Source organism: Podarcis tiliguerta (assembly GCF_965153285.1).
Source record: "Podarcis tiliguerta genome assembly, chromosome: 1".
Lineage (NCBI taxonomy): Eukaryota > Metazoa > Chordata > Lepidosauria > Squamata > Lacertidae > Podarcis > Podarcis tiliguerta.
The window spans coordinates 1,948,062-1,966,101 of NC_139534.1; the positions used below are offsets into that span (position 1 = coordinate 1,948,062).

The window sequence follows — 18,040 nt, forward strand, 5'->3', positions numbered from 1 at the left end:
TATGGCCTCCAGTAGCACCCAGTGGTGTGTCAGCCCTTCACCCCTTCCATCCCGGATAATTTGTGTGGAGTGTGGTAAGAGTATAACAGGGTCATGCTGGGGATCTCAAAGACCCTGACGAGGCCCTCTGGCTGCCATGGTTGAGGGTCCTGCCACAAGAGATTCATTATCTGCACAATATATCAAAGAACTCCACAATTATTAATGCGGTCTTCAAATCTACAGAGCACAATTTGGATTCAAGGTTGCCAGCACAACTCAAATGCCTACGCCGACTGCAAAATGGTATTCATGAATTATGTTGGCTGAATCCTCCAAAGCCTGTTTAAGTTCACGTGTAAGACAAATACACACTCCACTGAAAAGGGATTGTCCTTCCAAATTTGTAGCCAGTCAAACAGCTAAACAGTGGTGTCTACTTCAAAATTTAATTTGTGTTTATCCAGCTTTAAAAGTATTTACACAGTGGGAGCGATGAAAAAAATCCAAACAAACCATTATGGCCGGCCAAGTCAACAGCTTTCCTTTTATGCAGACTGACAGCAACATAAAGCAGCAACAGGCTTCCACAAATGGCTCTCCTTGCCACATGCATTTGGGGCACGTAGATGGCAGTGGGGGAGAGTTGTCATACACATCAGTCACCAATTCCTTTCCTGTGGATCAGGGCTTTCCATGTGTACACACAGGCACAATATTGACCTCCCTTGACAATAACTAGTTTAATCCGTTCCTCTAAGGCATACACAGGTGAAGTACTATGCACCTAAACATGTACAAAATACTCCAGTACAGACTGTGCAATAACCCAGTTTCCTAGCTAGAATGCCTTTCCTCCAGACACCATTTACAATGAATAGATGAGAAGAAAAGCATCCATTAATTGCTCTCAGGGCTCCTTTTGCAGTTAAGCAGAATTTAACACCTATGAATTACCCCTGTGTTCTGAAAACATAGTATGAAAAGAGGGTTTTTCCAGTGGGTCCATGGCAGCACTGGATTTAGGGCAGGGTGCCGAGCTGAGGGGGCACAACATTGAGAAGTTCCATAACTGAGAAGGTCCATTTGGGGGCACCAAATTTTGGCCGTGCACAGGGTGCTGTATTATGAAAAGTGACCAAAGTCTGCCCTGGGTGAAAGGTGTTTCCTGCCAATACCGCAACCCCATTTGCAAGCAGGGGAGACAGGGGAAATGGCACAGCCCCCACCCCCGGCAGGAGAATTACAAAGAGCATGAGCTAAGTGCTTTGTTTTTTGCTTGAGAATGAGGGTCCTGACAGGGAAGACACCTCCAGACACCTCCAGACTGTTACTATTTTAGGGTGGGATTCTATCACATACCAGCAAATTCCAGTAAAGCAATCAGAGTCGATTTGGAGATTTTGTGCAACAAACCTGCACTTCTTGCGATAAGGAAGGTGATGGTGAAATACATGGGGAAATGTGGGGTGGGTTACATTTGCTTGATGAATGCCGTCCAATCTCCCTGCAAATGAATCAGGATGGAGGCTCAATAAATACCTGAGTGAAGTATTTTCCCGTTTGCTAAATCCATCCTCATCACTACTATCCCTTCCCACTCCAAATCTATTTAGCTTAAAATTACAGCCACTGTGATTCCAGATACAGACTGTAGTTATGTGCAAATAAGCCACATTTAATTCTATGTGATAGAATTCTGAAATCAACCATACATAAATGGGATTATGTACATTTATGATTGTGATCATAAATGGGATTGTGTACAATCCAGAAGTTCCAGCATATTGGGACTTTAAATTCTCACTGGTTCATATTAGTTATTTTTCTGAAGTGTTTACAAATCCATGGTGTTTCCTGTTGTCTCCTATAAACTTACTATGTAATTGTTGGTCTTCTTATTGAGAGGTTTATTTTATTCATCCATAGTTCCTGAATTAAGTCCTTCATATCAGAATTGTCTACCTCTTGAACTCTTTCTCCCAGTTTAGTTATGGCACTCAGTGCAAGTAAAGTAATGCAAGTTAATAGCTAGTGCCATATTCTGTTTGCATAAAGCAAATATAAGCAGACTGTGTGAATACTGGTCCCTAGGCAACAACAAACTTTTTACAGGACAATTAACTCTTTCCCAGTACATGGTCAAGTTACAGAATAATCAGTTCTTTGCTGACTGTATTATGTGGTGCCTTTTGGAAACATAAATAATAAGCAATGTTGATGGGTGTCTACGGAGCTATTCAGGGAATACCCTGGGAAGTGCATTGCTACTATTATTATTTTATTAAATTTATTACTGATCTTACACCAGAAAGGCCCTGGGGGGAGGGGCATGTTACAGAAAAATAAAACACGGCATTAAAAACATCTTTTTAAAAATTACGATCACAATTAGAATGGGTCCCATGGCCAGGATAAAGAGGCGTGTTTTCAGCATATGACAAACGCCGTACAGTGAAGGGGCCAGGGGCACCTCTGTTGTGAGGGAATTCCTCCCAGTTGTGAGGGTAGTTGTGAGGGACTACCACAGAGAATACTCTGCCCCGGACACCCTAACCCCAAAACTTCTGGGGGCAGTGGAACCACCAAGACCAGAGAGGGAAAGAGGCAGGAAAGGAGGAGGGAACGAGGCAGTTTTTCAGACACAGTATTTAGAGCTTTAAGCACTAGTGTGAGCACCTTCAATAGTGTGTCCTTTCCCCTCCACCTCTCCCCCACCTCCTGGGCGGCTTGAGCAGCACTACAAGGCTTCTATTCTAGGCTGGTAAAAGCCCTGAACAAGAGCATTCCTCGGGGGTGGCAATTCGCCACATCATTTTGTTGCAAGTCCCACTTGTCATTTTGAAAACCAGTCTCTCCTTGTTAGCAAACAGAGCGACATATTTTGTTTTGCCTCATCTGATCTGTTCCCTCAGAGGGTTTTGTGCAACCTGAATCAAACTGAAGGTGGGGGGAAAGTCTGACTCACCAGTTGCTATATTTTCTTTTGCACACTGAAGGCTTGAAACCCGAGTTTCAAATGATCTCCGCCCCTTGCCAAGCCAAACTATATATAGCCCAGTGACCACAGGGTAGAATGCAAAAGGCAGTTAGCCCTTAAATCCCACTTGTTTCAATGGGTCTGAAGCGCACTTGGACTGCACCCATCATTTGCTCAATGGTCTCCTTGTTATCAGATCAAACATGTGACAACGCAAAAGGCCTGAGCGCACTATGCAAGAGCGTTTCTTTCTCTAAAAGGAATCAGTGTCAACTGAGTGAACGATGACCCACAACAGCTTACCTGGTCCACACTCCCTCTTTAGATGAAACAATATTAGTTGGCAAGCTTTCCTTTTTTAGATCTTGAAAATATGTACCAGTATTTATGAAACTCAAAGGGAAATGTCTATATGCTGATTCTTGGAAGACCAATACTCTAAATACAGCCATGCCTCTTAAAAAGAGTTCAAAAATAAATGTCAATATTTAATCACAAGTGGCATTCAGGATATGACCATATTTGGGATACAGCTCCACATGCAAGTATTTACAACATTAACACAAAAGCACTTGGATGTCATGTTTAGCTCCAGCCCAAAGAAAGGACATCAACTTGACAGAGAAAAAATTGCCATGATGAAGCTCTTGCCAAGAGGCCCCACTTGACAGAGAAAAGTCCTCTGAAGGAAACGTAGGCTAAACAATATATCAGATAAAGTAGTCTCCTTGTTATGGAAGGGGAAAGCACATACAAAAAATTAACTGCACTGTTTGACAGAGCAGCTGGATACTTCAAACTGTGCAGAGTTAACTTGGCTTTACTTATTCAACAGCTCTGTAGTTCTTGGATTTAAAATGGTGAAAGGGCTCAGCTGAAGCTGTAGAGGGAACAACTTTCACGAAAGCTTTCTCCTGCTGTAATAATGGTCAGGGATTACCTTTTTTAAAAGGGGGTCTGCAAAGGGAGGGGGTACCTATGTTTGCCCATTCAGGGGGAGAACAGGAAGGACTGTCCTCACTCCAAACTCACTTCATGGTGTTACCCTACTTAATGTGCAGTCTGCGTCCCAGGAAAATATAGTTTCAAAGATAAATATAGAACCAAAGGAGCTGCTGACTGATCTGCCAACAGCTTAACGAAAAAATGGACCAAATTCCACAGCCTTCTTCTGGCAGGAGATGTTGCCCCTGAGGGCAGGAGCAGCACAAGGTGACTGTGAAGTGTGCATCACGGAGACTCCTGGCATGCCCTGGCACCTTGATTTCCCAGGAATTTCAGAACACCCCCACCCACACCGGAGTAAACAACCTCACTTGTTCTTCTTCTTCTAGAGCCACAAGAGCAGAATATTGCAATTAACTGTTGTTGCTGGTTCTCTCATACAAACTAGCCATTCTTCTAAGGTTTTCTTCAAAATGAAAATTTTCTCTAATCCAGTGGAAAATTCCTGTCCTGGTACTGAGATTACCATTTTACCACTTTAGCTGTGCTTTTAGCAACTGCAAGATGCAGAAAAGATAATGGTTATCACCATTTTCTGAAAATCTTCACATCAAGCCACTGTTGAAGCTAAAGGAGAGCAGGCTATGCCACTTTTTCAGGTTAACCAGTAAATCTATTCAGTGTTCGCAATGTTCTTGAAAAGTTAAAATTCAATTAGAATAAATAAAAAACAATATAACTTTCAAGTCTAATTGCTAAGCACTATTGTTCAGAACTGAGGTGGGGAATCCTTGGTCCTCCAGGTGTTATTAGGCTCCAACTCCCATCAACCCCAGCTATCATGCAACATCTGGAGGTCTGCAGATTCCCCTCTTCCAAATGTTTATCTTGTGAAGCCCAATTCCATACAGGGTAAGACACACCTGAGTTTGAGATCAGGCTGTTAATACACAAGGGGCTTCACAGTCTCTCTCTACTCTGATCCCCAGTTCTCATTTTACACATGGCAAACTCTTGCTATTATTTATTTTTAAATCTATATGCCACAAGATCTAAGGTGGTTCACAGAATAAAATGCAAGATAAAAACCCAAGTAAATAATTAAAACAAAAACAACAAAACAATAGTCCCCCCTCCCACAGACACATTTAAAAGGCTGTGGGATATAATCAGCCAAAAGCCTGGTTGAAGAGGAACATTTTCTCCTGGTGCCAAAAATATATATATAATGAAGGCACCAGGCAATCCTCCATGGGAAGAGCATTCCACAAAGGGGGAGCCACTGTAGAAAAGGCCCCGTTCTCGTGTTGCCATCCTCCAGACCTCTTGTGGAGGCACACAAAGAAGGGCCTCAGATAATGAACACAGAGTCCAGGTCAGATTATATGGGGAGAGGCAGTCCTTGAGCAATGGGTGAAGAAGAATCTGAACCATGATCCAAATCAAACACTCTGAGCACTGAAGTTTTCCTCCTTTAATGCAGTCTTTCCGTCAGCTGTTCACCTTGGGCAAGTAACGGTTCTCTCCAGGCAAGCAGCTGGAACTGATCTGACTTCTTTGCAGCCCATCAGCACACTTAGGTGGGCTCATAATTCTGGTCCTGCTTATCTCCAAGGCAACACTAGTGGACTTCAGATCAGAGCTTACCGCAGGGGCTGGGGACCTTTTTTTCTGCCAGGGGCCACATGCTGGTGGCAGGGCAGGCCAGAGTTGGTGGTAAGAGGGGTCAAAGCCTGTTATGGGGATGGCTGGAGCCCCAAGCAAGCAGGCACTCATTTTCTCTCACTCTCTCTTTTTTCCTTTGCCTCTTTCTCCCTGCTGGAGAATGGACAAATCACTCTTGCTGGAAGTCTGGACTGATGGCTTGCAAAGGGCTTTTCTCCTCCTCCCATCATTCCACCCATTTCAGGTTTCTCCCCACCCCACCCCCAATCACCCTCCAGACTCCTCTCACCTGCATGAAATTAGGCAACGTGAGCCCCTGAAGGTGAAAGTTCTCCCCTGCTGGACACACCATCCACCATATGCCGCTGGCCAAATTCCACCATGATCATCTCCCGTGCAAGGTTCTCTGAAATGCATGGGAGAGGCACGGGTGCCCCTTATTTCCCCCCAAGGTGTACTGTCCTCCAGTTTAGGAGCCGCCCGCTCTGAAACACTTCCGCTCAACTCTCACTGAGAACGTGAGGTGGCACCAGCAGCCATACAGAACAAGGCTGCTTGTGGACTGCAGCTTAATACAGTGACCTCCTCTCAGAGGATGCATCCGTCATGAGATAATAGGTCGACAATGGATCAGCAAATGTTTACAATTAAAACACTTCTGCTTAACTAAAGTGTCTTTCTTCCCTCTGGAGCCAGGAGGAGCTATAAGAGATTGTGCCCAGGGGATGCATCAACATCCTGTTAAGGACCAATTCGGCCTTGGGAGTCCGTGTTCTAAAGAGCAAGTGACCCTGGATCGATGCCATTTTATTTTCTTTCAGGAATAAATCTGGGCAGCAGAATAGCTTTGTGATTGTCCACTCAGCCAGCCATGTCAGATTGATCAGAGATGGGTAAATAGAGAGCAGCTCAGGCTCCATCCACCATCCAGTTAAACCGAAGGGTTTAGATTCAAGACAATCTAGTCAGTCGGACAAACACAGTGAAACCTAAAGGCAGCTAAGTATCAATGGATTCCAGAGTTGGACTACACCAGATTATGAAGGAAAGGGCTCCATTACTGTAAGTTATTTTTCACATATTGTAATTTATTTATTTATTTATGTTTAAAAAAAGGAAAAGATTGTGACATGCAGCTCGATACTACACTGATTTACCTGGAGCTAAATGAACACAGTGGGGCTTATTTCTAAGAAAACATGCTAAGGATTACACACCTAAAGTCTAGGCGCTCTAGCAAAACTAGACGGTGGGTTAGGGTCATTAACTCTAGTAACGGCAAAAAACAAAGACACCTAGAGAAGAAATAACACGGAGGGAAAGACTAGGCAACGACCGAACGAAAAGGAAAGACAGTTGATAAGGGGAAGGAAGGAAGGTTAGCCAGCAAGAAAAGAACAAGAGGCAAAACACAGAGGGAATAAGAAATGATATTTCAACGATGGCTAACAGAGAAGAAAGGCTTGTGTAAAAATAAGTAGAATTATTAATATCCTGCAATTGCCAATGGAAAAGCCTAACAGAAGGAAATACAAGAGGATCAGTTAACTAAAAATAGACAAAAGACCAAAGTAACATTCATGGACAAAAACAACAATTCAGTAGAATTGTAAAAAGAGGAAAACAGTACACACCAGAAAGAGTTTTCCTAAAACAATGATTTGAAGAATGAATATTCTGTTTCTTTCTCAGTATGCCAGGAAGCTTCGTGCTATAAGAACAGAACCGAAAGCCGCAGTATATGTAAATCAAAAGGCTAGCATTTGCCAAACTTTTTCACATCTTTGTCTGTTGAGATTTATCATGGCTCTCACATTTAGCTTGCAACTGTTTACCTAAGCCAGGTTTAAACTCTTTTAGGCCTACTGGGGAAACGCAATAGATTGCAACTAATATAAATATCCCTATTTGGGCAGAATGGACCGAATATAGTCAAGGCTATCTGTCATTTCAAGCTCACAGGAACCACAAATGTATATAAAAACGGGAATTCTTTTAAAAAGAGGATCAAAGAGAACACAGCCCCCCTATTGCCTTAAAATTAAATAGAGCTTTTACTCTTGACTATATTTTGTCTCTCAGTTCCAATATGATTATCTGGCTTCTGGCTCACATGTAATCAGAACCTCACATTTATCTGGATTTAGTCAACCATGTTTGGAGACACCTTAAAATCGTGAAGGAAAAATAGCTGGCCTGTATGCCTTAGGCAGAGATCCAAATTAAACAATGCAACATAATGTGTGTGGACCAGAATGCCTGATCAAATCTGTCCAGCACACAAAACAATCACTTTACTATGTGTGGGAGGTTATGGTGATGGTGTTAATTTTTAAAGAAAGGTGCTGCAGAGAAGCATGAGCGGTGAGATCTGCACTCGTAAACAACATGCAGCATAATCCCACACATGTCCAGTGTAGCTGGACCAAAAGGATTTATGCCAACATACAGCCAGATCCTAATCGTGCTAAAAGATTTCAATGCGCTATAGTTTTCCTTAGGACAATTTACAACCTTAAAAGTTCCATTAAGTCCCAGTTCCATTCAGTCCATAAATATAATTCAAGAAACTAGGTAAGATAATACCTTTTTACTGGACCCATCTCCCTTGACGGACAAGATTCCAACACCAATGAGAATCGGCCCCGTAAAAGGGGTTTCCTTTCCTCTCTGATTTTTGTCTCCAAGAACGGCTTAAATGTTTTGCTAATGGGTCTAAAAATAATGAAACATCCCAGTATGAAATGAGGCAGCATTCTTGGAACCTCCTCTTTTAAATAAATCTCACAGAGACTGGGGTTGTCCATATATTATTCAAGCAATAAAATTAACCAAACACACAGGGAGAATTTCTTGCGATTTCTTTGGAGAAAAGAACTCAAAACAAAATCTGCTTCCTTATTTTTATTTTTATTTTGGTAGCGTACCAAAACAAAAAAATACACCCAGCAGCCTGAATTCCCATGCTGTTCGCATAGAGCAGTAAATAAGGTGCATCCCTCCCACTTCTTAAGGAATTAGCATTTCAAAAATACACCACTTTCCCCCCCTGAACTCCAAGCCGTGTCTAATAATGCAAGAAGCAGATTGTCTCCCCTCGTTTCCTTAATTTGTTTCATCTAAAAGCAATTCACTCAACATCTTGTCGCCCTCTGGCAGCTCAGTTTACTTATCCACACTTAATTTCTCATTTGGACCAAAACAAACTCCTCCAAACTGCTACTGGCTGAAGGGAAGGAAAGACAAGGAAAAAGAGCTCCCTGTGTAGATTTACCAGGGGATGATTAGCTGTACCTCTCCATTTCTCCACACACAAACACAGAGAGATTGAGACAGGCAGTTGCTGCAGGGGGGTGGGCCCTGGACATGAAGGAATATTCCACTGGGGAAATATCTTGTAAAAGCTCCACTGAAATGAATGGGAGACCTGTGAGACCCCTACTGTTGTCAGTGGGGCTTGCTCAGGGTGACTTTCCTAGAGATTTGCCTTAGGAGATCCCACAAGCGCATGCATTGTCTTTGGCCCTGTCAATGTTTTGTGAGAGCAGGCAAGCTTCTGAGTAACACGGAACTATTCCTAAAGCATCTATTGTTTTCAGAGGGTGGTTTCATCCTGCCATATTTATGTCTGCTTTGCTCTGAGTGGAGCTGAGTAGTTTGCACTACTTCCATTCAGCACAAAGGAAATTTGATGGCACCTGAAACTTGTATAAAGTCATTGGTCGAGTAAAACAAAACATGTTCTTATCAGTTCTCTCTTTCTCTCCTACTGTCTCTCTTTCACGTGCACACACAGACGCCTCTATTGCATCTATATCTTTGCCTTTCCCGAGCCAAGCAGTGGTGTTGCCATTTGCAAATGCCCACATCTTTGCTCCAGTCTCTTGCCCAAATGTTCCATCATTGAAAACCTGAGCAGCAGAAGGCTTGAAAAAGAAACAAAAAACCGCACTTGCTACCAGTTACTCTAAAGCAACATAAAAACACAGGGATGCTCTCTTTAAGAGCATTGCAGAATAAAGTAGGTGTTTGGAGGGGGGGGGAGAGAGAAAGTTGCTGAGAAGAGAGGGAATCCCCAAAAAAACGCGAAACCCCAGAAGCTCAAACTAATAGCAAAAAATTGCTTTGGACCAAAACCATCAAGAGCCACAAAGCCCCTTCAAGAAAAATCCTCCACCCTATGAAACGCCCAGTCGAAAGAAATCTTTCTGCTTTTGGGCGGGGGGAATCAACAGTGCCTTCTGAATCCCCAGGATCGAGGGGGATCAAAAGCAAGGGCGGAGCGAAGGAGACTAGATTCCTGCATTCATCTGGACATTTATGGCACGCTCATCTGGAGCCGCGGCTCCTCCAAAGGCGCCAAGAGTCAACAGCAAAACGTGCGTGGCAGCGACATGCAAGAAAAGTCCACAGAATTCGGCCCAGCAAACAGCCCTGCGAGCGCACAGAAGCCAAGGAGGGCGAGCGGACAATCACAGGACTGTAGAGTTGGAAGGGGCACCCAGGGTCATCTAGTCCAACTCCCTGCAACGCAGGAATCTCAAATAAGCTTCCATGGCAGATGCCCCCCCCCCCCCGCGCTTCAAAACCTCCAATGAAGGCGAGTCCACCACCTTCCGAAGCTTTGTCTATTTATGTCACCCTGGTGCCCAAAGGTCTAGATTCTTGGGAGCAGTAACTTATCCTAATTTGCCTCCTTTCTTGGAAGTAAACGCCAGTGAAATTCTCTGGACTCTTTACTACCAAGAAAACAAGATCCGCTGGGAGAAGCAGCTCCTGGCTACAGCATCCCGGCAGGAGAGATCAAAGTGTGTCCAACTTTGCGCTCAGATCCTGCCCGGCCCTCCCCGGAAAGCAAACCTGGCTGACCCTGATCTCTCCCCACCACCTGCGAGGGGTCGTGCCTCTGGGTCAGTAAGAGAAGGACCCACAAGCGAAGCCCGCCACCCAGAAAGGAGAAGCTCCTGCGCAGGAGATGGGAGGGAGGGAGGATCTCCTGTTCCAAGAGGCGCCCGGGGCGCCGAGCAGGGATAACCCAGCTGGAAAAGCCCCGATCTGTATTCAGTACCCGTTCCTCCAGGTGGCAGCTGCAAACAAGGGGGCTTCTTCTCCCTCTCCCGGAGGACCCTTACACCAAACAAAGCAGGGCACGTCGGGCAGGATCCACCCAAAGTTAAACCCTCACGGAGGGGACGGGGCTCCTGCCAGCCTTCCTGTGGAAACCAACGGAGGCGTGGAACGTGCTGGGACCGGGTTGGATCATGCCCCTTCGTTCGGGTGCCAAGAAGCCTCCCCGCCTCCCGGCTCTCCTCTCCAAGCCAACCGAGAGCCCGCCCGCCTGCCCGGACAACTCAGCGCCGTCCAGAAACCAGAAACGACCCCGTTCACCTCCGCAGCCCTGTCCGAGGGCAACCAGAACCGGTGGGCTGTTGTTCCGCTGGAAGGAAAGCCGGCCCCAGCCCTCCCCGCCACACACACCCTGGGACCGGATCATGGGCCACACGCGAGAGGCACCTGCCAGCCTCGACAGCGCCGGGCGCGCATTTGCCAGAAGCGCCCTCCGCCGAGGGCTACAGGAGGACTGGAGCCACCTTCTCCCTGGCGCCCGGCTCCAAGAGCCTCTGCTTGTAGTCCGAATCCGAGCCAAAGAGGCCCGTCTCGAACCAAATCGTTTCAGTGCGTTTTAAAAGAAAACGGGATCCTGCACCACAAGCGCGCGCGCCCAAATCAAGCGCCCCGGAGGGAAGCAGGTGGCAGCGGCCCCTGGAAAGAAGCAAACCACCCCCTCAACTTGCTTTAGCTGCCTGCACCAAATCTCCCAGTTTGAAATATTATCCGGGGGTGTCCTTCTGGGAGCATGAAAAGCCGCTACGATTTATTTATAGAGAGGGAGGGAAAGTCTGTAAAACGGGGAAAGGAAGGAAGCTCGGCTGGATCGGCGCGGGGAAATGATCCAAAGGAACCCTAGAAAGAAGCCGAGCGAGAGCCGCGACCCGCGAGGCAGAAGCGGAGCGCACCTGACTGAGCAGCGCCGAGGCGGAAGGTGCCGGCGATCGCGAGGAAGCTGACCCAGCAGAGCACTCTTCGTGCCGGCTTCTTCGTCATCGTCGGGCTTTGATCTTCTGCTAGATTTTGGCAGGGACAAGTGAGAAGGAGACTCGGAAGGACGCTCTCCTTGGCTCCCCAATTACATGGTCCAGGCGGCGGCCTCGTCTCCCTCCGCTCAGCGCCCGCGATGGCAAGCGCGCAGCGTCCTCTCGGCTCGCCCTCGCGGAAGGTGCGCCGCCGGCGGGAAGGCGCGCTCGGCCCCCGCCAAGCCGAGGACGAGGGGAGCAGCCCCTCTCAGCTGGCGCAGTCTTCTCTCCCGGCCGCCCCTTTCAAGCGCTGGGCATGGCCTGCTGCTCTGGACCGGAGGACCTTCCCAGAGCCGTGACCCGCAACTCCCAAAAGTTGTTGCCACAGTTTTCAAAAGGGCAAAACAAGCCGAAAGCCAGAAGACCCCAAGCGCCCCAGCGGGGCAAAGCTCCTCTTCCGCCGCTTCCTCGGAGTCCGCGTCTCCGCCGGCTCCTAGTCCACCCTCTGGCCGCCTTTCTCCGGCTCCCGTCCTCGATTCCCTGGGTGCTGAGCGGAGCGCGGAGAAGCAGAGAGCGCGAGCGATCCTGGGCGCGGGGGGGGGGGGGGCTTTGCTTTTAGTTTATTTCCCTGCCTCCCGCTTTCTCGCTCCAGTCCAGGAGCTGCTGTAGTAGTAAAACCTCGGCGCGTCGATTCCCATTGATTCCCAGGACTCCGGCTGCTGCCCAGATTAACAATCCAGCCGGCCGACCAAGCCACCCCCACCAGCCCCCAAAAATCCCCAACCCAGAAGGAGGAGGCGATGATAGGTTGGAAGAACTCAGCGCTGGCCCCGCCTCCTCGCGGCCTCTGAGCGGAGCAAGCCCCGCCCCCGCCTCCCCCCCCCCCGCATGCTGGGATCAGCCGCTCTCCCCCCCCCCCGCCACCAAAATACCCGGGAAACACCTGTCAGGGGCGCGCGCGTGGAGCGGGGCGCGCGGCTGCTGCGCGCAGGTTACCATGGAGCAAGGCGGAGGCAGCCGCTGCCAGCGAGCGCCACAATGTGCCTTTTCAGGCCCGGGCAGGAGAGAAAAGCGGTTTTGTGTTGGGCTTTGCTCTTTAATGTGCCATTTCAGGCATTTCCTTGCGGATTTATTCCGCCGGGCTCCCTCGGCTTTGTTTTGCCGGCTCCCTCTCGTGACGCCGGATCCTTCCAGGCTTACTCGGAAGGAAGTCGCGCTTTATATTCCAGTGGAACTTACTCCCGCACCCCGAATAAAAGTGTGCAGGGCAGAGGATCGCAGTCGCCGGGGGTGCATGTGTGTACTTACTAGAAGCATAGACAGGTGTGATTCCGGTAGCGCACACGCCCCGCTAAATCCGAATCTCGTTTCCTTTCTCTCTGACAAGGAGAGCGCGCAAAGAAAGACTCGGAAATCGAACCACCCAAATCAAATCTGGGGTCTCTCCCTCCCTCTCTTTACCACCAGACATAGGAGGGAGGCGAAGACCCGTAGAGTTCAAGTCCGCGCCAAGGCATGCAGCAGGCGGCGGGGTCCGCTCCGTTGCGCGGGGGCTATTTCCCTTCCAGGGCGATTCCTCGCCGCGACGGCTCTGGGAAACTGAAAGGGAAAGTGAGCCGGGGCGACGAGGCTCGACGGAGAGCGAGCGGAACTTTCTCCTCTTCCTGCAGACGGAGACGATCCGCCTCAACCTCAGGCTGCTGGTTCGCGGATGCCCCTCGGATGGAAAGCTGAGCGCAAAGACAGAGAGGAAAGGAGGATTTCGCAGACTCCGGTGACCAGCACCACCTCCCTGCCCCTGTTCCATTTTTGGGGGTGGGGTGGGGGGGAGGTTTGGTGTGCAGAGCCCCAGCCAAGTCCTCAGGTCTGTACAGGAATATGCTCGCGTTTTCCTTTCCTACCCACACCTCTTCTTTTTGTTTTTGGTCCTCTCTGATCTGTTTGTCGTGAGTGTATGAGTTGGAATGGAAGACTTTGCAAACGTGTATTGATATATGTGTTTGGGATGATGAGACAGTTGTTTCTTTCTTTATGCTGCTGTTTAGCGAATTAATTTTTTTAAATCATGGTTAAACTGTTTAAAATGAGGTTTCTTTCTTTCTCTGTTTTTGATAGCAAACCTTTCAGCGCAGGAATACTGGCCCTCCAGAGGTTGTTGGGCTACAGTTCCCATAATTCCTGTCCACCAGCCACCCTGACAGGGGCTGATGGGGTTTGAGGTCCAAAAACACCTGAAGGGCCACCACTGAATTATGGGATACTGAACTGCCTCCTCAGCCTCCCCAAACAGCGCTCCTCTCTGTCCTACGTCCTTTTAAATTGTGTCCAGACCACTGGACTCTTGTGGTACTTCTCTGTTGTATTTTTTTCTCCACTAGAAATGAGCATAAATCAAGATGGAAGTCTCAAATTTGTTAATCCTCCCAAGCCAGATGTTGGATTGCAAATCCCATCACCCTGATCATTGGTCAGGATGGCTGGGGCTGGTGAGAGCTGCAATCCAGCAACACCTGCTTGCAGGGAAGCGCAGCAGCTCAGAGGCTGAGCACCCACTTTGCACACCAAAGGTCCCAGTTTCAATCCACAGCATTTCTAGATAAGGCTAGGAGAGACCCCAGTCAGTCTGGGGAGATAGAACTGAGCTAGATGGAGCGATGGGTCTGATTTAGTAAAAGGCAGTTTCCTCACACCCGGAGATTTCCACCACTACTCTAAAAGGATACCAGCATCTGTGGTATTTGATTTGCAGTCAAATCTAGCAATGCATATTCTTGTGAATTAGCATGTGAAGGGGTTAAGACCACAGAGCCACATTGAGGATAGGCCGACTCAGACCATAGGAATGTAATTGGTAGAGAATGTTCTATGGCCCATGTACTTGATGGGCAAGGCACTTGGGTAGTAGATAAGGTGTCACACAGAGAGCAGTTGGTTTCCTGGATTCCCATTCTGCTTTAATTCTGTGGGTTCTTTATGCCAACCATTCTGTTCACATTGAGACCTTCTGCAATTAATTCAAGAGCTGCTACGTGAACAGTATGCTGTACTATTTCTTTTCATTTTTAAGACTTCCCCTCCTCTACTGATGTGTATAAGTGATCATTGATGAAACGCAGCTTGAAGGAGCACATAGTCTCCTGGGCACACACAATTCAAAGAGCCCCAGAGAGGGGCACCACAGTTCCTTTTTTGCCCTGTTTCATCAAGTGTCACAAGTGGAAGGAAATGAAAACCCCTCGAAGCCTGGAAAGCAAGATGGAGAAATGACAAAAGATCCCTCCGGCATCAGTGCTGCTCTGCAAACAAAGCCAAGTAAATTGGAGATCTTGGAGAAATTCAGACAGGGAGGATTTTGTAAACATCCCTGGTGTTAGTTGTCTTGTGTCCTGAATTCACTGAGGGAGAAGTAAAGAGCTGATTTGTCCCACTAAAAATTATTTGTCTTTTCCTTCCCATCCTTCTCATCATATACCTTTCTGTTCCACACTAACTCCAACTCTAGGAATCACACACAAGCCCCTCACCTGGCATTTCCAGTGAGAGGGGGAGCTCCTTTTGCATCTGGCCCAGTGCCTGGGAGATCACCTTTGGGGCTGGCTGCAAAACAGTGAGATAGACATTGTGCCTCCTTTTCCTCACCATTCAGATGCTGTCTGAGTGGGAAGTCTTTGTGGGATGTGATCCATGAGAGGCAGTCAATACAACATTCCTTGAAATGCTAGAGAAGACATGCGAGGGAATGTTTGGTCCAGCCAGTTGAAATTTCCTGTTCCTCCTGGCTGGAGCATCCTTCCTTTTGCATGTGATAGAAGGTGGGCGTGACCTAACCTGTCCAGGTAACAAAAGGATCAGTCATGCAGCAACCTCTCTCTTTTTTTACTTCCTTCTTCGTTTGACCAGCTTTTAGCTAGGACTGCTCTGCTAGCTAGCAGAAGCACTGGGGTTATTCCTCCATATGGGGTAGATCCACATGTACATATTTGTAACTAAGTCTGCCTTCAGGAATCCAACTGTGAATTGATGTAAGTAAACTTCTTTTATTTACTCTGGAGCCTGCAAGGTTTTGTGTTTCTTTGGTCCATGTCACACTGGTCTAAGGTTTGCTCATGGCTGTCTGTGGCTCTTGTTTTCCTTTCTCCTTCCACATTTGGCAGATACAGTGCAGGTTTAGGTGAAGGAAAATATTGGTGAGCACTAGTATTCAAATTCTGTACAATGGTTTGTCAGGAGATGAGCAAAATACTCAAATATCACAGTCCAATTTCACCACAGCTTTGTTTACTAAATCTATGGGATGATCAACTGAAAGGCTTCAGCTCTCAGGAATTCTTGATGTTGATGCCTGCCAGAACTTCAATTGCCCAGAAATGGAAAAGCTCACAGGACTTGCAACTTTCACTTTGGTATACAGATATGTGGAGTTTAGCAGCAGCTGAAAAACAGCAACTCATAAATTACATTTTGCCAAAGGCTCAGAGGATCCTGAAAAATTCTATGCTGTTTGGTGGGGTTTTGTCTTAAATACTGGGCAACAAATACAAAGACACAGAATGCCCTCTCCATTGTACAATGTGAAATTGGGTTTTCCTGGTGGTCTTAAGTACTCTACTTACCTGATTTAAGTCTCTTCTGGATATACAGCACTTTGTTTTTTGTATTTGTACTTCTATTATTTTTATTATATTGATTTTATTTGATTTGTTTCAGTTTAAAAAATTAAACAAAAATGAGTCATGCATTCAAATGTGGAAAGGACAGTGAGATCTGCTGATGTCCTTCCAGCCTGGCAGTGTAAAGCCACCTTCTTAGCCACCACAAGGGCTCATAAAGTCCACTTTTGTTGTCCACCCATTAGTCTCCACACCGCAGGTATATAATTTAAGAATATGTGAGCATTCACAAATATGAATAAATTTTCTAAAACACAGTTATTGCCAACAATAATGTCTGACCAGAAAGTGGACACCAGAGGACATATGCAGCACAGTGTTTCCATCAACTAGGGAGATGGCTTATAATGGATGGGCAAGAGTGGCTCTCCTGGTTTTGGACTCCAACTCCCTGCCAGCGTGATCCAGAATGGATACTGGAGATGGATAATAGTCCACCATAACAGGAGGCCCATAACTCTGCTCACCCCACAACCCTGGCCTTTAAGGTCTCAGATTTCCTAATATGTTAATAGCAATTGTGGGGACAGATTGTCAGACTTGAATTAAGAAGGACTGCATTGAAACCTAGGCTGTGTACACACCATGCATTCAAAGCACATCAGTTTCTCCAGAGAATCCCGGGAACTGTAGTTTACCTCTCAAGGAGCTACAATTCCCAGCACCCTTATCATTTCACATGATTCCTTGGGGGAAGTCATGTGCTTTAAATGCATGTTATGTATGCAGCCTGACTGATTCTTGCTAGGTGATCTTATCAAGCTAGTTACTATCTCATCACAGTGATCTTCAAATGAAGGGCAGTATAGAAATTTAATAAATAATAAATTATTACCTCTATTATACTTTGCAGGGGTGTTATGAGGGGGATATAGTGGATATAGGAGTAACTGATATAGTGGAAGGTTTGTAATCGACATAAATTGGCCCATGCATTGCCATAAAAAGAGACCAGAAATTTCACTCTTGGGAAATGATCATGATTATCAAGATCATGAATACATGTTCATATCACAGTGTTCCAAGGTTAGGAGCTCTGACGCATGCATAGAGTTCTCTCAAGTCCAGTGGCTTCCTTCCTCTAATACAGTGGTTTTCAACCAGTGTGCTGTAGCACCCTGGAGTGCCTTCAATGATGGTCACGGGTACTGCGGGCAAGACTGGCCTCTGTCCCTCTTTCCTTCCCTCTGATGCCCTCTCACGTCTCTGCCTCCCAAAGGCTTATGTGGTTGTTCATTGCAGCAACCCTGGCTACAAGCTGCACAGGCAAATGGTGCCTCTGGGCTGGTTAGGGGGTGCTGGTTGCCAGGAGCAAAGGTGGCCTCAGAGTAAGCAAGGAAGTGGGTGAGGGCACTCAGCTCCCAGCCAGCCCTTGCTGTTGGGAATGGACAGACAAGTGGGAGGCTGGACAGGCAGGCAGGCATCACGCTAGCCTTCTTGTGCTTGCTGTGTGCAAGGCCTGGCTGGGAGCTGAGTGCTTGGTGCTGAAGGGGAGCCTTTCCGCCATGCAGGCCCAGCAGCACCCAAGGTGAGGTGCTGGCTTTACAGTTGGCCAGTCACCACTGGGCCACTAAGGCTAGGGGCATCCCAGGCCCCTGTGGGACAGTGTGAGGAAGCACCTCTCTTTGGGGCAGGGTGGGGCAGCTCAGAGACCAGGGGCAGCAGCAGTTGCCTGGAGGACTCCCAAGGAGAGGGGAGAGGAGAGAAGGCTGAGGGAACCCTCCACA

General features: G+C 47.3%; 1 protein-coding gene across 4 annotated transcripts in view; it reads right to left on the reverse strand.

Annotated features, from left to right (window-relative positions):
- The window catches only part of ERBB4 (erb-b2 receptor tyrosine kinase 4), a 757,628-nt gene extending 740,069 nt beyond the window's left edge, over positions 1 to 17,559 (reverse strand). For all 4 annotated transcript variants that reach the window (XM_083399758.1, XM_083399756.1, XM_083399759.1 and 1 more), the window contains exon 1: positions 11,587 to 17,559. In XM_083399758.1, the coding sequence (XP_083255884.1) occupies positions 11,587 to 11,674 (88 nt within the window). In that variant the 5' untranslated portion in view covers positions 11,675 to 17,559. The remainder of the gene's footprint in view (positions 1 to 11,586) is intronic.
- Between the last annotated feature and the right edge of the window lie 481 nt (positions 17,560 to 18,040).